General features: G+C 45.2%; 1 protein-coding gene across 3 annotated transcripts in view; it reads left to right on the forward strand.

Moving 5' to 3' along the window:
• The first annotated feature begins 7 nt into the window (after positions 1–7).
• IQCH (IQ motif containing H) overlaps positions 8–25,533 on the forward strand; it is a 158,294-nt gene continuing 132,768 nt past the window's right edge. For all 3 annotated transcript variants that reach the window (XR_011320824.1, XM_069766407.1, XM_069766408.1), the window contains exons 1-4: positions 8–170; positions 834–953; positions 4,838–4,932; positions 5,017–5,122. Coding sequence is in view for 2 of the 3 variants with exons in the window: in XM_069766407.1 (XP_069622508.1) it covers positions 120–170; positions 834–953; positions 4,838–4,932; positions 5,017–5,122 (372 nt within the window). In the remaining variant the exon portion in view is untranslated. The remainder of the gene's footprint in view (positions 171–833; positions 954–4,837; positions 4,933–5,016; positions 5,123–25,533) is intronic.

A 25,533-nucleotide genomic window follows, 5' to 3' on the forward strand; every position in this document is an offset into this window, starting at 1 on the left:
CGTATTGTGCTAGATGGAACATTCCCTCTCCCCCTGTTTTAAATGGTATGCTCTGTAGTGCGTCTCGTCGTCATGGCAGCACAAGCAGCGGTGAAGGGCTCTGATCACCGGGCGGATCCATGGCGGGATTATCGGGGGGCGCGGATCCTGTGGGCCGCCTGCTGGTTCAGGTAGGACCCTGGGGACGGTGGGAGGGCAGGTGTGCCCGCATGGCGCCCAGTGTCGTGTCAGCCAGTACGGTCACTGCCCCTCACTATACATAGTTATACCCCTCCCGCCTCCCCCAATATTCTCATTTTTGTTCCCACTTCTTCCCATAACTTTTTTATTTTTCCATCCACACAGCGTACCACCGATTGTTGTTGTTTTTTTTTTTTTGGCGGGACGAGTTATAGTTTGGAATGACGCCGTTCGTACTGTACTGAAAACCAGAAAAAAATGCTGAGAAACGGCAAAAAAATCCGTAATTCTTCCTTGTCTTGTGGGGTTTGTTTTTACGGTTTTTATTGTGCAGTAAAAATGCCAAAGCCGCATACAAGGAGGTATCAAAATCAAAGCAGCTTTATTTAAAACGCGAGACAAAAAAACGCAATGAATAAAACGCAAGTAACGTAATAGGCGCAGAAAATCTCCAACAGCAGATCCTCATCACGGGAACATAAAGTGATTTATCTGGGGACTGTGCCCCCTACCAGCCGTGAGCCGGGCGCACTGTAATCTGGGCCGCAGACGCCTATAAGAACTACAGTCTGTCCTGTAAGGAGAGCCATAACATATATCACGTGCAGAATATGAAGGACCCCTGGCCAAGATGGCCGATTCTTGTATTACAGGTCCAGGATGACTTGGAACATCTGAAGAAGGATCTGCTGCAGACGAGTCAGGAGACGGGGGCCACTGTGGATGTCCAGGCCCTGGAGACGGCCATTCATAGGACAGAACTGGGGCTGAGGGTAAGAACCGGCCACACGAACCTATATGTGCTATATACGCGTCATCATTCCTTAAAATATAAATGTTAATTTAAGGGAATTCTTCCCTTTCAACATTCTTTATCTGACAGGCTCCATTTTATATGAAGCAACAAATTGAGGTTACATTTGCCCTCCCCAAGTCCAGAGCTGCCCAGATCTGTTGATTGACTGCAGCAGTGACGTCACTTGGAGAACGCTGCAGCCAATCACTGATTTCTGTGGCTCGTGCCTTTTACGTTGGCTGATGCTGTACTGTTGAGTCGATGTCACCACTGCAGCCGATCAGCAGAGACGGGGGGCAGCTGCAGAGACGCAGTGCTGGACCCAGGGAGGATAAATATAAGGGGACGCCCACATCTGCATACGTAAAGGAGCTGAGATTTGCATCCAGAAGAGTTGGAGAGTGTCGTGCGTTTTTTCTCCTCACCTAGCATCCATATGACGTGCGTATGCAATGCGTTTTATCATCAGTTTTTACATACAGTAATTCTCTGTCATTTCAAGATAGTTTTCTAACTAATAATAAGATCTTATTTGTAGACATAGATAGATGATAGATGCCACTGAGATATATAATCAGTGCAGTACAGCTGGAGCTTACTGTACATGTATTTAGCTAATAAATAATTTTTTTTTAAAAATGGTGTGGGGTCCACCCTATTTTTCTTACCCAGCTGAGGAAAAACCAACAGCTGGGGGCAGATGTTTATAGTCTCGGAAAGGAGTAATAAACATGGAGCTTCCCAGGCTATTTATATCAACTCACAACTGTCTACTTAGCCGTTACTGGTTATTAACAAGGGATGACTTTCCCCCAAAATTACTTGTGGTCCCCCCCCCCCCCTATTTTTAATAACCAGCAAAGGCTAGGCAGACAGCTACAGCTGCGGGCTGATATTAATAGCCTAGGAAAGGGCCATTGATATTGCCTGCTTTACAAACTAATAACATCATCCTCTCCAGAAATGGTGCATCCATTAAATGCACTTGGCTGTGGCTCTTCCCTCTTGTCCTGGTGCAGTGGCAAGTGGTATAATAGTATTGGGTTGGTGTCAGTTTTGTAATGTCAGCTGACATCATGCCCAGGGGTTAGTAATGGACCGGCGTCTAAAAGACACCCCCATTACTAACCCTGTTAGTTTAAGTTAAAAAACAAACACAGAGTTATTTGACCAAAAAACTCCCCTACCCTCTTTTATCCATTCATTAATATCCAAACAAAAATAAAAAAAACAAGAAAATCCTCACCTGTCCACTGATAGTCTATATGTCCCGCCACGAGCCCAACTCCGCCACATCTGGATGCATTGCTGATCGGTGACGTAGAATGCTACCGCTCAGCCCTGAATCCTGGAGGTGCTGTGCGTGAGAATGCATCTTCACTACCGAGCGCTGACGTCAGCAAGGTGAGCAGAGTCCATAGCCGATGAGCTGCGGTTGCCTTACTGATGTCACTGATCGTACTAGGAGAAATTTTAGCCCTCAACTGTCTGCTTTCCCTCAGCTTGTTAAGAAAAATATGGGGACCACGCACCTTTTTTTTTCTTATATTCTATCTATATATCTGTTCTATTCTTACAGTTCATGCTGTGAATTTACTGTTTTTGGCTGATGAAATGTCAGGTTTCCTATGAGATCATGGTACACTCATGATGCATGTGCTGTGTGATTTTTTTTTTTTTTATTATTTATTTTTTCTTTTTTCTCGCATCCATTGACTTTTTTTTGGAGAGTCTCAGCCATTTTACGCCAGCATATGTAGCATGCTGCAAATTTTTCCTCACCCCAATTCCAGATGAGGAAAAACTCACAGATGAGCATTGCCTAATTGAATAACATAGCAGCACGTGTAATGCAATGTCTTCTCACATTGCACCTGCCGAGTTTAAACACAGATATGAGCGCACCCTTCCACAATTTATTTGGATGTTATTCCCTATCCATGGAATAAATAAAATTTTCCTGATCGCTGCAATCCCCACCTTCTGAAAAAACCCCATGTGAATGGAGCAGTGGTTGATCATGTGCATCTCCATCCAGTAATGGGAGTGCTGCTATCTCCGGTGCCATAGAGATTGCATGGAGTGGCAGTGCGCACGACTGACCGTCGCTCCGTTCACATGGAGCTCTTCGGACTCAGGTTCTCGGGATCGGTGTGCGTCTCAGCACTCCAACCCCCAAGCGATCGGGAAGTTAACACATATTGCTTGCATACTAATTAAAACTTCCAAACTTGGTGCAACCCCAAGTAAGGCCGGTTTCACACGTCAGTGGCTCCGGTACTTGAGGTGACAGTTTCCTCACGTACCGGAGACACTGACTCACATAGACACATTGAAATCAATGTGTCTCTGCACATGTCGGCGTGTTTTTTTACGGACCGTGTGTCCGTGTGCAAAACACGGAGACATGTCAGTGTTTGTGGGAGCGCACGGATTACACGGACCCATTAAAGTCAATGGGTCCGTGTAAAACACGCTGTCCGTGTGCAGTCCGTGTGCCGTGCAGGAGACAGCGCTACAGTAAGCGCTGTCCCCCCCACGTTGTGCTGAAGCCGCCATTCATATCTTCTCTTCAGCAGCGTTCGATGGAAAGAAGATATGAAAAATCCTTTTTTTTTTTCTTTTTCGTGTTTTAAACAAAGATCCCTGTCCCCACCCCCCTCCCACCCCCTGTGCGCCCGCCCACTGTTATTAAAATACTCACCCGGCTCCCTCGCAGCGTCCTGTCCTCGCCGCAGCTTCTCCTGTATGAGCGGTCACGTGGTGCCGCCCATTACAGTCATAAATATGCGGCTCCACCTCCCATAGGGGGGGGAGTATTTTATTAACAGCGGGGGGCGCACAGGGGTGGGAGGGGGATGGGGACAGGGATCATTATTTTAAACACGGAAAAAAAAAAAAGGATTTTTCATATCTTCTATCCAGCGAACGCTGCTGGAGAGAAGATATGAATGGCGGCTTCAGCACCAGATGCAGGGGACAGCGCTTATCTCTAGCGCTGTCTCCTGCACGCTCCGTGTGGTACCCAGTCGGCACATGTGTGCCGCACGTATGCCACACGGATGGCCTACGTGAGCTCACGGACACGGATAACTCCGGTACCGATTTTTTCGGTACCGGAATTATCTGGACGTGTGGGACAGGCCTTAGTAAGATCTGACTTTAAATTGTGTTGCTTACACAGATGTAGGGCTTGTATTGGCCTGTCAGCTCTCCATGCCTGAGCAGAAATGGATTCAGGCTAGTTTTGAGCTTCTTGACCTACACAAGAATAGCTTTATTCACTGACTGCAAGCAGAAATCGTAAAAGCTGTGAAGATTATTACAAAGTTGTACATTTTGTAAGCTGATCCGTGAAAACAAAATGTTGTAAATTACTGATGAATAATGATGAGCGATTGTGCTAGAATAGTGTGTTATCCGAGTATCTTGGGTGTGCTCAAGTAATATGTTCGAATCCTTGCAGTTGCGTGTATTGAGGCTGTTAGACAGCTGCAATAGTGATGAGGGAACGTGCTTGGATAAGGTGTTATATGAGCATGCTCGGGTGCTAACTGAGTGACTTCGGCGTGCTCGAATAATATGTTCGAATCCCCGCGGCTGCATGTCTTCCGGCTGTTCAACAACAGCAATGCATGCAGGGATTGCCTAAGAGACAGACAATTGCATCTGTAAAACAGCCACGAGACGTGCAGCCGCAGGGACTCAAACATATTATTCCAGCACGTGGAAGATACTCGCCCAAGATAACATGTTATCCAAGCACGTTCACTCATCACTACTGATGAACTAATGCTTTGTGTAGATGTGTTGCAGATTTCTCTGCCTAAATTCACACTTGCAGTGTTGTCTGTTTGGCAGAAGCACACCCAGGACTACCTAAGTTACATCAGCTGCAGCCCAATGACCATTGTGCAGGACAATAAGGAGAAGTATACACCAGCTGTCTATAAATGGTGAGTGCCCCCACGGATGTGCATTAGTGCCAGTGTGCTGATAAGGATTCATAACTGTGCAATTTTATAACATTTATTACATAGGACTCCTCAGCATGAAGCTGCAAAACTGAACCAGAAAACATTGGTGTCAGATCTCCTGGACAGTAGACCACATCCTCCAACAAGTCACGTATCCCCCGGGCAGCAGGTCAGTCCAGTACAAGGCGGGTGCTGTAGATTGGGATTGTTGTGTTGTCAGCTCATCAAGGCAGGTGACAGATTGTCATGTAGGAAATCTTATCAGGAGCCATTGTCTGCTACTGTCAGTCATAGGCTGGCGTCACACTACCGTGTTTTACGGACGTAAGAGAGGTGCTGAAAATACGGATTGCATACTGTACAATGCTTCTCTATGCCCCAGCTCCTATCAGCCGTATTTTACTGATCCGTATTATATGGTCTTCTACGGCTGTAGAAAATCGCAGCATGCTGCGTTTGTCACCGTATTGCGCAAAAAAATAAATCCGCCAATGAAAGTCTATGGGGGCCAGAAAAATACGGATTACACACGGAACAGCAGTGTGACCTGCGAGAAATACGCAGCGGTGTTAGAGAGAAAAGCCGGCAATTCAGTCATTGAGACACATATATGTATATATATTAATATTTAATACAACGCTAGGTAGCTTTAAAGCCGGTAATTCAATTGCCGGCTTTTGCTATCTCCTTCCTAAACCCGACCTGATATGAGACATGGTTTACATACAGTAAACCATCTCATATTCCCCTTTTTTTTTGCATATTCCACACTACTAATGTTAGTAGTGTGTATGTGCAATATTTGGGCACTCTAGCTATTAAATTTAAGGGTTAAATGGCGGAAAAAATTGGCGTGGGCTCCCGCCCAATTTTCTCCGCCAGAGTAGTAAAGCCAGTGACTGAGGGCAGATATTAATAGCCTGGAGAGGGTCCATGGTTATTGGCCCCCCCTGGCTAAAAACATCTGCCCCCAGCCACCCCAGAAAAGGCACATCTGTAAGATGCGCCTATTCTGGCACTTGGCCACTCTCTTCCCATTCCCGTGTAGCGGTGGGATATGTGGTAATGAAGGGTTAATGTCACCTTGCTATTGTAAGGTGACATTAAGCCAGATTAATAATGAGAGGCGTCAATTATGACACCTATCCATTATTAATCCAATAGCATGAAATGGTTAAAAAAACACACATTATTAAAAATTATTTTAATGAAATAAACACACAGGTTGTTGTAATATTTTATTGCTCTCTCAATCCACCTGAAGACCCTCGCTCTGTAACAAAGGAAAAATAATAAACCAACAATATACATACCTTCCGATGATCTGTAACGTCCCACGATGTAAATCCATCTGAAGGGGTTAAAATAATAATGCAGCTGTGCTCCTGACTGTAAAACCCTGGGGAATGAAGGTAATGTAGGTCAATGACCTGTAGTTACCTTCATTCGCGGTGATGCGCCCTCTGTTGGATGTCCTCATATGAACTCGAGCCTGGGAGCTTTCCAGGAACAGATCATCGGAAGGTATGTATATTGTTGGTTTATTATTTTTCCTTTGTTACAGAGCGAGGGTCTTCAGGTGGATTGAGAGAGCAATAAAATATTAAAACAACCTGTGTGTTTATTTCATTAAAATGATTTTTAATAATGTGTGTGTGTGTTTTTTTAACCATTTCATGCTATTGAATTAATAATGGATAGGTGTCATAATTGATGCCTCTCCATTATTAATCTGGCTTAATGTCACCTTACAATAGCAAGGTGACATTAACCCTTCATTACCCCATATCCCACCGCTCTACGGGAATGGGAAGAGAGTGACCAAGTGCCCGAATAGGCGCATCTTACAGATGTGCCTTTTCTGGGGTGGCTGGGGGCAGATGTTTTTAGCCAGGGGGGGGGGGCTGGATCAACATGTTAGGGCATGTTAGGTTAGGCTATGGATTGAACTGGATGGACATATAGTCTTCCTTCGACCTTAATAACTATGTAACTATGCAATAAATGTGTACCCTCTCCAGGCTATTAATATCTGCCCTCAGTCACTGGCTTTACTACTCTGGCGGAGAAAATTGCGCGGGAGCCCACGCCAATTTTTTCCGCCATTTAACCCTTAAATTTAATAGCTAGAGCGCCCAAATTTTGCACATACACACTACTAACATTAGTAGTGTGGAATATGCAAAAAAAAGGGGGGATATGACATGGTTTACTGTATGTAAACCATGTCTCATATCATGTCGGGTTTAGGAAGGAGATAGCAAAAGCCGGCAATTGAATTACCGGCTTTCTGCTATATCGCGCTGAAGTAAATATAAATATATATATATATATATATATATATATATATATATATATGTATATATATATATATATATATATATATATATATAAATATATGTCTTAATGACATATATATATATATGACAGTATATATGTTTTTATGATTTTTTGAGAACATGGATCCATTGTATGTCCGTATGTCGGTTTTGCAAGCCTGCGGATCTCGCAGTACGGATGCCATACGGATTACATACGGAGGATGCCATGTGCAAAATACGCTGACACACCCTGCCTACGGAGGAGATACGGACCACTATTTTGGGGACTTTTCTGCGTATTACGGCCGTAAATTATGGACCGTATTTTTATACGCTGAGTGTGACGCCGGCCATACCCTGCAGTTAGCTCAATATCTGGCATGGTGTGATAGGCCGCCCTGGTACATATTTTACATTGGAGGCAGCAAGTTATGTATTTGTCACCCCAAAATCAAAATGTATCCCATATCCCAATTTACTGATCGCTGGAGGTCAGACCTCTGCCTGTCACTAATGCTTTCCATTTTGAACTTCATGGATTTTAATTGAAAGGCCGAGTAGCCATGCACAGACCTGAGATCATCATGCATTGTATCAGATCGTCCCCACGATGGTGTAAGGCTACGCTCCCACCATCAGTATTTGGTGAGATTTTCATGCTGCAGATTTTCTGCACCCATTACCTATATTAACTTAGGCTACTTTCACATTAGCGTCGGTACGGGGCCGTCGCGCTGGGTCTGCCCGACGTACCGACACATACTGTGCAAGCGCCGCACAACGGGGGCAGCGGATGCATTTTTCCATCGCATCCGCTGCCCCATTGTGAGTTGCGGGGAGGTGGGGGCGGAGTTCCGGCCGTGCATGCGCAGTCGGAAATGGCGGACACAACGCAGCAAAAAACGTTACATGTAACGTTTTTTGCTGCCGACGGTCCGCCACAACACGGCGCAACCGTCGCACGACGGTTGCGACGTGTGGCAAAGCATTGCAATGCGACGCTAATGTTAGTCAATTGAGAAAAAACGCATCCTGCAAGCAATTTTGCAGGATGCGTTTTTTCTCCTAAACGACGCATTGCGACGTGCAGTGCACGACGCTAATGTGAAAGTAGCCTTAGGCTTCTTTCACACTTGCGTCGTCTGGCGGCCGTCACAATGCGTCGGCGTGATGAATCGACGGATGCGTCAAAAATAGTGAAAAATGGATGCAACGCATACAATGTTTCAACGGATCCACTAGACAGTTCCATCGAAAAACTGGATCCGTTGCATCCATCTTGTCCGTTTTTACCATCCGTTTCATCCGTTTTTATGACGGATCCGTTTTAAGGGAAACCTATGTATTGACTGTTTTTACACCCCATCTTTGACAGGGTTTAGAGAAAGTGGCAGAAATGGAAGGAGTGCTTGTGAAGATTGCGACCATATGTTCTGATGTTATTTTTGAGACCAATAGGATGGCAATAATAGTTCACAGGCACACGCAAACACACACAGATTCTGGCTGGATGCTGGCTTCTGGCTGGATGCTGGCAGGAGTCTTGGCACATTTGGGGGTGACACCCCAGGCCAGGTTTATATAGATTTGGGGCCTGTCTGGTGAATGGCCTACAAAATCCTGATTCTGAGCATGCTCAGTGTAAAAAGACGTATTCCAGCGCTGGATTCCGTCATACGACATGCCACGACGGATCCTGCGTCCATAGGCTTCCATTCTAGCCAACGACGTATGCCGCAGGATCCATCTCTACACGTTTTTCCTACGCAGACAAAAAAAACGTTACGTTGAATGATTTTTCCAGACGACGGTATGCCAAATTCCGACGGATCCAGTGCACGACGGACGAAACGTGTGGCCATACGTCGGCATTCGTCGCTAATACAAGTCTATGGGAAAAAAACGCATCCTGCGGGCACATTTGCAGGATGCGTTTTTTTCCCAACACGACGGATTGTGACGGAAGCCAAAACGACGCAAGTGTGAAAGTAGCCTAGGGCTACTTTCACACTAGCGTTTTTTGCAATACATCGCAATGCGTCGTTTATGGGAAAAAACGCATCCTGCAAAGTTGTTTGCAGGATGCGTTTTTGCCCCATAGATTAACATTAGCGACGCATTGCGACGGTTGCGCCGTGTTGTGGCGGACCGTCGGGAGCAAAAAACGCTACATGTAACGTTTTTTGCTGCCGACGGACTGCTTTTTCCGACCGTGCATGCGCGGCCGGAACTCCTCCTCCACCTCCCTGCACCTCACAATGGGGCAGCGGATGCGATGAAAATCTGCATCCGCTGCACCCGTTGTGCGGCGCAAACAACGCTAGCGTCGGTAACCCGACGCTAGTGTGAAAGTAGCCTAAGGCGGAGAAATGCATCCGCTGCACCCGTTGTGCAGTGCATCAAACGCTAACGTTGGAATCTCTGCCCGACGCATTGCGACGGGGAGATTCCGACGCTAGTGTGAAAGTAGCCTACTTGCATCTTTTTCCTTGTGTTTTTATCATGGTGTGATGCTGCGGTTATTGTCTCTTTTTGTTGTGTCAGGTCCGATTCATCTATATTCTGGAGTAAATTGCTTTGAAAAGTCACAAAGTCTTGGCACAACTTAGAATTGCGCAAAAACTCTGCAACTTTTGGTGTTTTCACCCCAGTTTCTCCAAGCTTCTCCAAATTGGGCTGAGCGGGGGGTATGACACCACGGCTTGTGATGACGATTTGTGACGTTCTCTGAGTAAGAAATCTTACTCCAGTCAGGAACCAGTTCAGATTTCTGGTGCGTGCACCTATTAACGAATCGGGAGCATCTCACTCCACCACATCGTCTCATCGAAACCGAAGAGAAAATCACCAGTCTTAATTAATCATAGCCGTCATATTTTAAATAAGGTTTCTTTGTTTTTGATACTTCCTGGTATTTGTCTTTGACAAAACTTTATTAATACACTCATGTGCGTTACATGCATTTTTTTTTAGTGAGTTTCCGGATGTGTTTTTTTTTGCCTGCAGATTTTTTGCATCTAATGTAAGTCTATGGGGAAAATCTGCACATAAAACTCTGCGTACCCGCAAGAGAAATTGACATGTTGTGGGTTTGAAACACGCACCGCAGATCGGTTTACGCAGCGTAAATAAATCCCATCCACATTGCTGGAAATGTAAGATTTTGCGTCAAAAAAATCTTTATGGGAACTTAACCTTCAGCACACCATCTATGACCACGGGGGAGCCATGTTTTCTGGAGTTATTACTGCGGTCATAATCTGGACATCAGACAATAATTCTAAATTTGGGTGCCAGCTGTAAAGTTTTAGTGAGAGAGGGGAAATGGTTTGAGCCTCCGCTATAATGGAGCCCCATGTAGAAGGCCAGGTCCAGAAAAAAATATGTTGAATATCAGAAGCAGACTAAGGCTGCCGTCACACTATCAGTATTATTAGGCTACCGTCACACTAGCAGTATTTGGTCACTATTTTACCTCAGTATTTGTAAGTCAAAACCAGGAGTGGGTGATAAATACAGAAGTGGTGACGTGTTTCTATTATACTTTTCCTCTAATTGTTCCACTCCTGGTTTTGGCTTACAAATACTGAGGTAAAATACTGACCAAATACTGCTTGTGTGACGGCAGCCTAATAGTTGTTTTAGAAGTTGATCATCGCCAAAATCCTCCTCAAATACTGCTTTAAAAACACCTGAAAGACTTTTCCTATTAATTTCTATTGGACATCATCTTTGTGTGTTCGTATGAGGAGTTTTCAGGATTCTTTTTTGCCTGAAGAGGTTTCGAATAACTACTGGTAGAAAAAGAAGCACAACTTGATGAAATCCGTTCCAAACTATCAATAGGCTACGAAAACACTTAGCAAAAATACTGTTCAGAACCTTTTCGGGAAAAAAAAATACTCCAAAACTCCCCAGAGAAGGAGCGTTTCCTGAAGCAGCTTCCACTTTAAAAAAAATTAGGGGCTGGTTCATTGAGATCGGCGTTATACAAGCCAAGGAATCCGTCAGCAGGTTTTGGCTATATAATCTGAGAACACCATGAGGTAGGGGCTCAGACACTGATTTAATAATAATAAATAATATTCTTTATTTTTATATAGCGCTAACATATTCCGCAGCACTTTACAGATTGCACACATTATCATCGCTGTCCCCGATGGGGCTCACAATCTACATTCCCTATCAGTATGTCTTTGGAGTGTGGGAGGAAACCGGAGAACCTGGAGGAAACCCACGCAAACACAGGAAGAACATACAAACTCCTTGCAGATGTTGTCCAAGATGGGATTAGAACCCAGGACCCCAGCGCTGCAAGGCTGCAGTGCTAACCACTGAGCCACCGTGCTGCCCTGATTTCAGTGATGTGTCAAATACTAGACTGGGTGCTGCTGTTTCAGTACTATCAGTGTGTTATCAGCAGGACATTATGACTGCTGGACTAGCTGCCCTCGTGCCCCCTGGTCCAACCACTGATTACGATACGATATGATACGATACACTTTATTGATCCCGTGGGAAATTATGGTATCACAGCAGCAATCATAAAAATCATAAAGGAATTACATAGTTGACATGACAGTGGAGTTGACAGAAGAACATTATACATTAGAATAGGACATACACAACGATTGAACTGAAATGTAGAGAAATAAGTAGAAAGTCACCTTTATGATTTAACCCTAGTGTTATTGTTGTACATTCCCATGGCAGTTGGCACAAACGATTTCCTATATTTTTCCTTCTTACACCTCAGAAGTATAAGCCGGTTGCTGAAGGTGCTCTTCTGTCTCATGAATAGCTCATATAGTGGATGTGCATTATTGTTCATAATTGCCATACACTTTTTCGGAGTTCTTTTCTCCACTACCTCCCCAAAAGAGTCCAGATTACAACCCACAGCAGAACTTGCCTTCTTAATAATCTTATTCAGCTTATTAGCATCAGAGGCCCGCACACTACTACCCCAGCATGTGATTGCAAAAAAAGATGGCACTTGCCACTACAGATTGGTAGAACATTTCTAACATTTTGCTGCACACATTAAAAGAGTTCAGTTTCCTTAGGAAATACAGTCTGCTCATCCCCTTCTTGTAGACAAACTCTGAGTGGCATCTCCAGTCCAGTTTGCTATCCAAATGGACCCCCAAATATTTGTAACTCTCCACCTGCTCTACCTCCTGACCAGCAATAGTGATCGGTAAGCATTCCATCTTTATCCTGCTATAGTTGGCCACCAACTCCTTAGTTTTCTTAACATTTAGTTGTAGATAGTTACCATTGCACCAATCCACGAAATTCGACACCACACTTCTGTATTCCTCATCCCCCTGATCTCCCCTAATGCATCCCACAACCACGGAGTCATCCGAAAATTTTTGAAGGTGGCAAAGATCACATTTATACTGAAAGTCTGATGTATACAATGTGAATAGAAAGGGCGCAAGCACCGTTCCCTGGGGGGCACCTACACTGCTCAATAATCTGCTTGACACCACTGCTCCCATCTGTACAAACTGTGGCCGATCTGATAGGTAGTCAGTTATCCAATTTCTCATCCCCACCTCCACCTTCATATCAGTCATCTTTTTGTGTAGTAAAAGTGGCTGCAGGGAGTTAAATGCACTCGAGAAATCGAAGAACATCGCTCGCACCGTGGTTCCGTCAGTCTCCAGAAATGAATGTACCTTATGTAACAGAGAAAGAATAGCATCATCCACCCCCAATCTATGTCGGTAGGCAAACTGAAGGGGATCGATAAAAGCATTGACCTTTGGTCTTAAGTGAGCAAGCACTAATCTTTCCAAGGCCTTCATAGCATGAGATGTTAAGGCTACAGGACGATAGTCATTTAGGGTTGCAGGAGAAGAAGTCTTGGGTACCGGCACCAGACAGGAAGTTTTCCATAACACAGGTACCCTCTGTGTTTGTATACTTCCATTAAATAGGCGTGCAAAGACAGTACACAGCTGGTCTGCACAAACTTTAAGGACATGTGAGCTGAGTCCATCTGGTCCTGCTGCTTTACCAATGTTAAGTGACTTAAACTGCCTCCTCACATCATTTTTGGATACTCTAAAATTAGTCTGCTCCTCCTCCAATATCGATGTTGCAGAATTTGCACCCAAGTCCCATCCACTATCAGTTGGCAGTGCACATGTACTGTTGAAATACTCATTCATCTCATTAGCTTTGTCCATTGTTCCACCATCATATTCAGACCTTACCTTAAGCCCAGTCAGTAATTTCATTCCTGATCAAACCTCCCTGGTATTATTGTGGGACAGTTTCTTTTCAAGTTTAATTCTGGAGGCTTCCTGGGCCTCCTTTATTTTATGTTTCAATTCATGCTGTATCATTTTAATTTCCTCTTTGTCACCTAGTTTAAATGCCTTTTTTTTCCTGTTGAGCAAATGCTTCAATTCCTTTGTTATCCATGGCTTGTTGTTTGCAAAACACCTAATCTTTTTAGCCGGCACCAACATATCAGTGCAGAAGTTAAGGTACCGTCACACTAGACGATATCGCTAGCGATCCGTGACGTTGCAGCGTCCTCGCTAGCGATATCGTCCAGTGTGACAGGCAGCAGCGATCAGGCCCCTGCTGTGCTGTCGCTGGTCGGGGAAGAAAGTCCAGAACTTTATTTGGTCGCTGGACTCCCCGCAGACATCGCTGAATCGGCGTGTGTGACACCGATTCAGCGATGTCTTCACTGGTAACCAGGGTAAACATCGGGTAACTAAGCGCAGGGCCGCGCTTAGTAACCCGATGTTTACCCTGGTTACCATCCTAAAAGTAAAAAAAAACAACCACTACATACTTACCTACCGCTGTCTGTCCTCCAGCGCTGTGCTCTGCACTCCTCCTGTACTGGCTGTGAGCGTCGGGCAGCCGGAAAGCAGAGCGGTGACGTCACCGCTCTGCTTTCCGGCCGCTGTGCTCACAGCCAGTACAGGAGGAGAGCAGAGCACAGCGCTGGAGGACAGACGGCTGTAGGTAAGTATGTAGTGGTTGTTTTTTTTTACTTTTAGGATGGTAACCAGGGTAAACATCGGGTTACTAAGCGCGTCCCTGCGCTTAGTTACCCGATGTTTACCCTGGTTACCGGCATCGTTGGTCGCTGGAGAGCTGTCTGTGTGACAGCTCTCCAGCGACCAAACAGCGACGCTGCAGCGATCCGGATCGTTGTCGGTATCGCTGCAGTGTCGCTTAGTGTGACGGTACCTTTAATGTAGTCAGTCACTCTACCAACCACTTCATTAACATTAGTATACTCGTCCATTGTCCCAAGCAACACATCCCAGTCTGTAAGATGAAAGCAATCCTGCACAGCCTGTTCATTTGTTGGACTCCACATTCTAACTGATTTAATGGTAGCAGGCTGTTTTCTAACAACAGGTTGGTAGACTGGTGACAATAGTATAAGATTGTGATCAGACTTCCCCAAGGGCGGCAGGGTAGACGATGAATAAGCATTCTTGACATTCGCATAGAGTAAGTCGAAAGTAATTTTGTCACATGTTGTACATTTAACAAATTGATAGAATTTAGTTAAGGCAGTAGAAATTGTAGCCCGGTTAAAATCCCCAGAGATTACAGTAAGCGAGTTGGGATGTTTCAGCTGGAGCCGAGCAATGACTCCTGACAGCAATTCACCTGCAGCCTCATGGTTTGCAGTTGGTGGTATGTACAACACTATTGCAGTAACAAGCGAAAATTCTCTAGGAATATAGTAAGGTCTGAGTCCAACAACTAGCAATTCAATGTTAGGACAACAATGGCGCTCCCTTACAGTCACATGCCCCTGATTGCACCAACCATTGTTTATGTAGAGTATAACTCCACCGCCCTTTTTTTTGCCGCTCTTCATAGTGTCTCTATCCGCCCGGACCATGTGAAATCCTGGTACTGAGACACTTGAGTCCCGGATCTCGCCACGTAACCATGTTTCAGTAAAACACATCAAACTGCATTCCTTGTAATCCCTCTGGGTCCGTATTAATGCCAGCAGTTCATCCGACTTATTAGCAGTTTTCTGTCAATATACAATGTACATAGAAAGCTGCCAATCAGTGGTGTGGGTGGGGTCAGCTTTCTGAGCTCTGCTACATCTACGACCTGCCCACACGTCCAGATAATTCCGGTACCGGAATTATCCGTGTCCGTGTGCTTACGGAGCACATCAGTGTGGCACACGTGCGGCAGCAGTGTGCCGCCCATGTGCCGACTGAGGACCACTTGGACCATGCAGGAGACAGCGCTACAGTTAAGCGCTGTCCCCTGCGTGCGGTGCTGAAGCCGGTATTCATCCCTTCTTCCCAGCAGCGTTCGCTGGAAAGAATGAATGAATAATCTTTTTTTTTTCTTTCTTTCCCCTTAAAAATAAAGTTGTGCGTCCCCTCCCGCCTCCCATCCCCTGTGCGCCCCCCCCCCCCCCCCCCGGCTTGCCAGTAAATACTCACCCAGCTCCCAGCTCCAGCAATGTCTCCTCTCAGTGGCTGCAGCAGGCCCTGTGTGAGCGGTCACGTGGTCCCGCTCATTACAGTGAGGAATATGCGCATATTCCTCGCTGTAATGACCACGTGACCGCTCACACAGCACAGTCTGCAGCCGCTGAGAGGGGACATCGCTGGAGCTGGGTGAGTATTTCCTGGCAAGCGGGGGGAGGCGCACAGGGGATGGGAGGCGGGAGGGGACGCACAAACTTTATTTTTGAGGGGAAAGAAAAAAAAAAAGATTATTCATTCCTTCTCTCCAGCAAACGCTGCTGGGAAGAAGAAATGAATGGGGCTTCAGCACCACACGCGGGGGGGACAGCGCTTACAGTAGCGCTGTCTCCTGCACGGCACACGGACTTCACACGGACAGCACCCGTGTGCGGTACGTGTTTTACACGGACCCATTGACTTTAATGGGTCCGTGTGATCCGTGCGTTCCCACAAACACTGACATGTCTCCGTGTTTTTCAAACAGACACACAGTCTGTGAAAACATGTTGACATGTGCAGAGACACATTGATTTTAATGTGTCTACGTGAGTCATTGTCTCCGGTACGTGAGGAAACTGTCACCTCACGTACCGGAGCCACTGACGTGTGAAACCGGCCTACAGAAGAGAAAACTCTTATTGCGTCACCCAGTAAAGTAAGTGATACATCTCTGGAATCAGGTACTCTTTCCCTACATTTTACTGTTCCCCAATGGAGAAGCAAAAACCTGTTGACAGATTACTTTTAATTAAGGGACATGAAGGAGTAAGATGCATCTGATTAATTGAAAAGCGCACACCACTTAATGAGTTAGGTGCATTTTACAAGTGCTGTGTGCCTCCAACAGAGATGTACTCTAGCCAGGGATTGGAGTACATTTCTGGAGTAAGTTATGTCACCAAAATGACAACTTTGCATGCATTAGACAAACAGGCGTAGGCACGCCTTGTGTCACCCACCAGAATTTTGGCATAAACACCTTAATGAATTAATTATTCGAGTTTTTAAATTCCTCAAAAAACTTAGCATGAACATATTTGAAGGCCAAGCTCAGACCGGCCTTAATGCTGGGCCGGCTGTCAGTCAGTTCCAGGGATGCGGTTTCGGCTGTCGCTCTCTATACACAGAGTAGTGACTGAACCCGCACCGGTGTCACCCTGTGACTGGAAGCCGAACACTGCCAGGGGGATTAAAGCTTGTTTCCTCCCGCCAGCGGGGCTCTCAGTGCCGTCAACGCAAGGTGTTAGAATGCTATTAACATCAGTGGATCAGTGAAAAACAAATGCAACACAAATAAAAAATGTATATTTTCCGTTTTCATCTGTGTCTGATGGATCCCCATAATCTAATATAACAAGAGTCTGATAGGAATGAAAACAGGACCTGCTCGGAGTCTCGTGGGCCGGACACACAGATCCATTTTTGAAACTGATACGTGTATGGATCGCCGAAACGCTATGGGTCCGTGTTCTGTCCAGTGAATAAACGGACCACACATTGACGGGTTAATGGATGTGTGAGTGTAGCCGTAGCGTGACCCTTGGGAATTCCAGTAAATGTTATGTCACAGGTCTTTTTCTTACATATTCCATATGTTACATGTGAGTCAGTATTTGTGAATTCCTATTTTCTAACTTGTTTTCTATTTCTGGCATTTTTGTGTTATTTTAATATGGAGGAAACCACACACATGGCTGCCCTCCTACAGAGTGGATTCTGGGAACTCTGCACCCACAGAGGCTCCTGAGCTCCCCTGTAGTGATGAATCACACTACAATGAAACTTGGTTCAATAGCAGTACTTCTTTGTTTTATTTTTTTATGTTTTTTAAGACCCTCAAGCACGAGATGAAATCAAACAATGACCGATCATCATTCATACAAAGATTTGTTTCAAGACTTCGCCATACGTTATACAATTTCATCGGAAATGTGTATCTGGAAGATAAAGCCATCCATTTTTGATATATAGCAAAAAATAACTCTTCGATAATTGTGGATCAACACCCACGCGAGAAGCTAAAACAAAAAAAACAACAATATCTTTCATTTTTTGAACACTCAGCACATACACATTGTGCCATTGGCAATAGTTGAGCGAGGATACCCGACACGCTCCATCGATTCTTTGGAACGACTACAAACGTTCATCATTCTAAACTCCATCGGCGTTCGCTCTTTGGTCATCCAAAATTGCAACGAAAAATGATCGATTTTGTCGAAATTGTCCGTTTTGTCCAACTTCAATCTAATGTGTATGGGGGCCTCTAACCAAAGTGCAAAAAAGGGCAACATATCACACTCCCTCTGCAAATTGAACACAGATCCTCAACAAACTTTTCCTCAATCTCCCAATGGCCAATGCTGATGACAAATATTTGCAAACCAGCAAGGTGGAACTCAATAGCAAAAATTTAATATTAGATCCCAGGAGTATGAAAAATAAAAACATTTGCTCCTACTAGTAGCTGCATCATATATTTCATTTCATACAATACAAATGATTAATTCATATTGAGCATATATTTTACTTGTATAGCACCATTAATTCCGCAGCCCTTTACAGACATCATCATCACTGTCCCCATTGGGGATCACAATCAAAATTTCCTATCAGTATGTGTTTGGAGTGTGGGAGGAAACCGGGGAACCCGGAGGAAACCCACAGGGAGAACATACAAACTCCTTACAGATGTCATCCTTGGTGGGATTTGAGCCCAGGACCCCAGTGCTACACAGTAACAGTGCTACCCACTGAGCCACCGTGCTGCCCTATACGTCAGGTGTACAGTATATCAGGGATTTACAGAGCGTACGTGCAGCAGATCTTGGCATAGAATTACATAACTGCATAGTAAATCCATTCCTAATTTTACTTTTACCTGGTCAGTAAATGTAGCTGCAGTTCTAATTAATATCCCCATACTTGTATAATTGGAAATCATTCCCATTTTTCATCTGATACTTCTATGATAGAATCACCCAGGATAGTCCCTTACAGATAGAAACCTATCCCTGTACTCGATATATAATGGCTATTCTGTAGAATAAAGGAACCTTATTTAATTGACCCATTGCTGCCACCTGCACCTCCCTCGGGCAGAAAATTGCTTGCGGCAGCGACTCTCCAACACCTGCTTAAAAATACATATCCTGTGACAGGGCACACGCACCTCATTTCTTAATGGAGTGAGAGTGCTGCTTTACCAGCTGTTCCTCATGCCTGGCATGCAGGCGGGCGCCGTGTTATTATTAACTAGTTAGGGTTCCAGCTGGGAAATTGCCACCTATAATTTGCCACCTTCTATCCTTCAAACAAGGTAAGCCTCGGTTGGCATAATAAAGCTTAGATCCTGATGGTGAAATGCCGTGATTGAGTAGGCCACAGCTGCGACGTGCGTGACAGTCGCAGAGTATTTGGCCGCAGCTTTATTTCTCCTTTCTGAACACGTTTTGCAAGATTTTATTCACTTATAAGGCCTCATTCAGATGTCCGTGATTCACGTATGTATGCCATCTTTTGATTTTCACAGCCTGAACTCATCCCATTATAGTCTATGGAGCTATTCGCACATCGGTGGTTCTGTAGACCACGCATCCTCAAAAGACTGACGAAGACTGGATTATTTTTTTGTCTGTGTCATGGGTCAAAATTTGCATTGTTTTTATGTTTTCATGTGTGAAAAAACACTGATGAAACACAGGCATTAAAAAGTGACAGACTGGTTAAAATGATCAAAAAACGGTCCATGTTTTTAGATACGTTAAAAAAATCCCTTATGGCCAAATAAGAACTGATAAAGCTTTTATAGTCATGTTTATTCTGTTAGGAAAACAGTGTAACGTAATGTAATATTAAATATCTATAGCTAAAGATGGCATTTCTGTAGCTTTCGTCATAAGAATTTTCACAATAATTACAATATCATCATAATATAGACTTATTCCAGTAGTTGGGCCCTTACTATGCAGCCTTTTTTGTATAATTTCATATGGAGGCTGTGACGCAGTGAGGGGTACGGTGCTGGATCAGAGATATATTCCTTCCATCAAGTGTCTCTCGCACTGGTGAACAGCAGGGAAGGAGGTCAAGATCTGGCCTGGACCTTCTCTGCTATCCTGGGTTTTTGGGGTAACGCCCGGATTGCACAGCTGCAGGTCTTCGGACAGCATAAATAGACAGAACTCCTCATAGTGTGTTTTTGGGATGAGAAAGCTGAGGGATGTTTTGTTTCAACATCAGACCTGACTGGACTGGCACATCCGGGCCCTAACCTGTGTTGTTTAAACAAGCTGGACTTTTGCTTTGTCTGATGAAAGACTGTGTTTTTTTTCTGCTGCTAGTATGAATAAAACGCTGAGCTTGAATTGAAAACCTGCATGTGCTTCTTTACTGTTTCCCTGCCATTGCCTATCAAATCCCCACAATTGGTGGCTTGAAGCGGGCACACACAGTGAGGCAAGCGCTAAAACCAGATTTTGTGCTTCTGGCCGGCTGCCTGTGTATGTCCTGGGTAAAGGGATTGTGGCAAACCCAGATGGGGATTTCTGCAGAGATGGAGGCAGTGGTTCAAGCACTCATGAAAGCCACCCAACAGTAACAAATATTTTACCAACAATAACTGGAAACCACCCAGCTGCTGCTGACTGTTCTAGAGACAGTAGGAACTCCGCGGGCAGTGCATGATATCTGGAAAAACAGTCCATTTGGCAATCCCCCAAAATGGAATCATCAGATGACAATGATGCCCACCTGTACATGTTTGAGAGTGTGGCCGAAAGGGGGTGGGTCGACCCCAGGATCAATGGGCAGAAGTCCATTTCGGACATGAGGACCACAGAAGACTTACTATGACTTACTGGCTGAGCAAGCGATGGACTACACAATCTTCATGGGTGAGATCCTGGCACGACTTGGCAGAAATGTGTTGGTTCTGGCTCACCTCTTCCGACAAGCCTACGACCTGCAGTAACCACCGCTCGACCAAGCCGCTGCATGACCAGCTCTACCCTCGCCTATTGTATCCTCACCTAACCCTTGTAGATTGTGAGCCCTCGTGGGCAGGATCCTCTCTCCTCCTGTACCAGTCGGTGACCTGTATTGTACTGTACTTGTTTTTATTATGTATACCCCTCTTCACATGTAAAGTGCCATGGAATAAATGGCGCTATAATAATAAATAATAATAACAATAATAATCTTGTGCATCAGTGGGAGTTTATTCAAAACCGGCGAGGTTGCAGGGTTATGACTTATTGCATCTGATACTAAAGTGGTTGCAGCTCGAGGTGTTGTGTCCCATTGCCATTTTGGACCACATAGTGACTGATAAATTCTGGAGGGCCTTACCACACCCCCTCCAGCTCTGGTTCGAACGGGCGTCCCCTAGTAATGTGCTCCAGATGGTGAACCTTATAGAGGGGTATGGGGCTACCGCACTTTGAAATTAGCCAAGACCAAGGTATTGTGAATTCTGTCCAGTGTGTCAGGTGACCAGATCCCATCTGCATTTCCAGAGTCCTTTTGCACCTCTACCAATTATAGATGTACCGTTCAAAAGAATAGCCAAGGATACGGTAGGGCCAGTAATTAAGTTCATCAGAGGTCATCAGCATATTCTGGTAGTCCTTGATTATGGTATCCGGAGACCGTTACTCTGCACCATATGTCGGCTAAACTCCTAGCCAAAGAACTAATGGGCATGTTCTCTCGGGTGGGTATACCTAAGGAAATTTTGACAGACCAAGAGACTCCCTTTATTTTTAAGGTCATGAAGGCACTTTGCCAGTTGCTAAATGTTAAACACTTGCATATGTCTGTTTATCATCCACAAACAGACAGCAGAAAAGTTTAACAAAACATTAAAGAACATGCTTAAATAAGCTGTATTCAAGGACAGAAAAGACTGGCATCTTCTGCTGCCCTATTTATTTTCGATGTGCGAAAGGTGCCCCAGGCATCCACGGGGTTCTCGCCCATCGAACTGTTGCATGGCAGACATCCACGGTGGTTGTTCGACATGGCCAAGGAGGCAAGGGAGCAAGAAGCCACCCCGCATAAGAGTATGATTGAACACGTCGCAAAACTACAGGAAAGGATGGAGACAGTTCTGTCTCTTGTCTGGAAGCCTTCGCTGTAGTAAGTATAGCGGACACTCTGTCCATTAAACAGGTTCAGGAGGCCCAGAAATTCGTTAGGCAGAATACAGATGTCTCCTCCACACTCCTTGGGCGTACCTCGGTAATCTAGCATGACATTCTCACTGAGCCCCAGGCCACAGTCCATCAAAAGCCGTATCGGGTGCATGAGACTCGGCAACAAGCCATCGAGGAAGAGGTGAAATTGATGCTACGACTAGCTTGCTTGACTAGCTAGCTTGATAGTACTAATACCTAAGCCGCATGGAGCGTTACGGTTCTGTAATCTCTTCTGGAGACTCAATGAAATATCAAAATTTGTCGCCTACCCCATGCCTCGGGTGGACGAGTTGATAGAGCGAATGGGGCAAGCACAGAAGTTTTCAGGTCCAAGACTTCACAAACGGGTATTGGCAAGTGCACTTGATGGAGGCTGCCAAGGATAAACCGGCCTTTATCACATGTGAATTGCTGTATCAATATAAGGTATTACCTTTTGGCTTGCATGACACTCCGGCAACATTCCAGCGGTTAATGGATATCCTCCTCTGTTCCCTTCGTCGGTACGCCTCAGCATACCTTGATATCATGGTCTATACCGCTAACTGGGCAAGTCACCTACCAAAGGTGCAGGCGGTAGTGTACTCCCTCCGGCAAGCGGGGCTGACTGCCAGCTCAAAGAAATGTACCATAGGGTTAGGAGAAGCTCAGTACCTATATCACTGGATAGGGAATCCTCAAACTGCAGGTGAAGAACATAGAAGCGATACAGAACTGGCCCTGCCCTCACACGATGAGTAGATTTATTCACAATTTTGCCACACTGTCGTCTCCGTTGACGGACTGCCTAAAAGGAAGGAAATCCGCAGTGGTCCGCTAGGATGCTCAGACCGAGGAGGCTTTCGTGACATTGAAGTCATTGTTGTGCGGGACACCTGTCCAGGTTACCCCTGACTTCAAAAGGGAGTTTATCGTACAGAAAGATGCCTTGGAAGTAGGACTAGGCATGGTACTGTCTAAGAAATAAAAGGGGAAGAGCACCCCGTGGGTTACCTGAGCCAAAAGCTCACCCCAGCCAAAATCAGGTACAGTGTAGTGCCTCACCTTTAAGTGGGCACTCAAATCTCTATTATTTGCTGGTGAAGACATTCCGCTTAGTAACGATCATCCACCTCTTATGTGGATGAGTCAAGCCAGGGAGGGGAATGCTCAGGTTACCATATGGTTCCTGTCCCTACAAAATTTCTGTTACCAGTGGAACATTGGGCAGGCAAGCTACAGGGGAATGCAGATGCCTTATCCAGAGTCCACTGTATGGCGTTTGTCCATCCCCTCCGGGTTGTACAAAGGGGGAGTATGTGGCGCATTGAGGGGTACGGTGATGGATGGGAGATATATTCCTTCCAGCAAGAGCCACTTACACTGGTGAACATCACGGAAGGGGGCCAAGCCCTGTCCTGGACCTTCTCTGCTTTGCCGGGTTTTTGGGAGTTACCCCCGTATTGCAGAGCTGCAGGACTTAGGACAGCATAAATAGACAGCTAGAAACCCTCAGATTGTGTTTTTGGGTTGGGAATAGCTGAGATATGTTTTGTGGCAACATCCGGCCTGAATGGTATGACACGCCGGGCCCTAACCTATGTTGTGGAAACAAGCTGGACCTTTGCTTTGTCTGATGTTAGACTGTTTTATTTTTCTGCAGCCAATGTGAATAGAAAACCTGGGCGTGCTTCTTTTCTGCTTTCCTGCTATTGCCTACCAGAGTGAATCCCCACAAGGCACAGAGTATTTTACTGACTGATTAGTCTGGTAAATAATTTGCGCTCTAGGCTCCGTGCGCTCGGCTGTGCTATATCTACTACACTGGCAGACAATCGTTTGGCTTAAATGTATAGACCCCTTTCGACTTCAGAAATATCTCAGTTTTTATTAAGAAAGAAATCAAGAAATCATATTTGCTTCTACATTCCTCAACATTACTATTGTAAGACCAAGAAGGAAAAGTCACGGAATTTTGGAAATCGCAGCATTGATAGCCATGTCAGTGATATGCAGAAATGCTCACACTCCTATATATGATAATGGTTATCAGTGCACTATGGTGGTATATTAGCAAACTTGACAATAATTTTTATTTTGCTGGGAGAGTCCTTAGAATCTGAGCACAAAAGAGGTGGAGTTGTTTCGGCAAACCTACACCCCCTCCAAAAAATATAATAAATCATGGCAGTTCATGTATTTTTGAGCAATATTGAATTAAAGAACACAATATATTGATATAATCAGCAAGGGTGAAACTAGTAGGTGCTGGCGTGGCATGTGCCCCTGGTATGGTGTACCAGGGTGCAAAGAACCACTCTGCTTCAACCAAAGTATGCAGATACAGAACAAGGGCAAAATATTAAATTAATGTTTACTTAGGGTGAAGGTAAGTCTAGATAGAATACTAATAAACAGACTTAACTGTGTTTTTTCAGGAAAAGACTTTCCTTCGCACAACCCTCATAAAAGAATAAAAATCAGCTTGGCACAAAGATGTGTCTAGCTGGAGGCTCTATCAGTCAGCAAGAAAATAACATGTGGCTTTGTGGTGGGCATGCTGTGTGTATTGTATGTATGTGTCTGGGGGTCATTTATAAGATTTATAGATACATTCACATGTAGAAAATAGTATTGCAGCATAAATAACAATTCCATACATGTGACCGGTATTGTTTCTGCACGTGTGCATGGATTTCTGCAATGGAACAGAAGCAGACATGTTTGTATAGTTTTTACCTCAATTTTGAAAATCCAAGGCAAGTAAGATGTGATTTTAATTTGTCTTCATAACGCGGGAATGCAGCCTTAGGTCAGTTCCACTAGCGTATTTTGGTCAGTATTTTGCAGGCCTTCAGCTTACATAAATCCCTCTGTAATACTAAAGTATCCTCCTCTGTGTTGATTATTTTACAGAGTTTAGTGTCATCTGCAAATATTGAAATTGTACTCTGCATGCCCTCTACAGGGTTATTAATAAATATGTTAAAAAGAAGAGGGCCCAATACTGACCCCTGTGATTCAAACTGTCTCCTGTTACTCAATCTCTGTGTTCCATTAACCCCTTAATCCCATATGACGTACTATCCCGTCCAGGTGACCTGGGACTTAATTCCCATGGACGGGATAGTACGTCATATGCGATCGGCCGCGCTCACGGGGGGAGCGCGGCCGATCGCGGCCGGGTGTCAGCTGCCTATCGCAGCTGACATCCGGCACTATGTGCCAGGAGCGGTCACGGACCGCTCCCGGCACATTAACCCCCGGCACACCGCGATCAAAGATGATCGCGGTGTGCCGGCGGTGCAGGGAAGCATCGCGCAGGGAGGGGGCTCCCTGCGGGCTTCCCTGAGACGATCGGTACACGGTGATGTGCTCACCGTGTACCGAGCGTCTTCTCCCTGCAGTCCCCGGATCCAAAATGGCCGCCGGGCTGCATCCGGGTCCTGCAGGGAGCACTTCCGGGTCAGGATCAGGCTGCAGCTGCAGCTCTAATCCTGCCCGGCTGTATGTCAGATCACCGATCTAACAGAGTGCTGTGCACACTGTCAGATCGGTGATCTGTGATGTCCCCCCCTGGGACAAAGTGAAAAA

The sequence above is a fragment of the Ranitomeya imitator genome, chromosome 4 (assembly GCF_032444005.1).
Source record: "Ranitomeya imitator isolate aRanImi1 chromosome 4, aRanImi1.pri, whole genome shotgun sequence".
Classification (NCBI taxonomy): domain Eukaryota; kingdom Metazoa; phylum Chordata; class Amphibia; order Anura; family Dendrobatidae; genus Ranitomeya; species Ranitomeya imitator.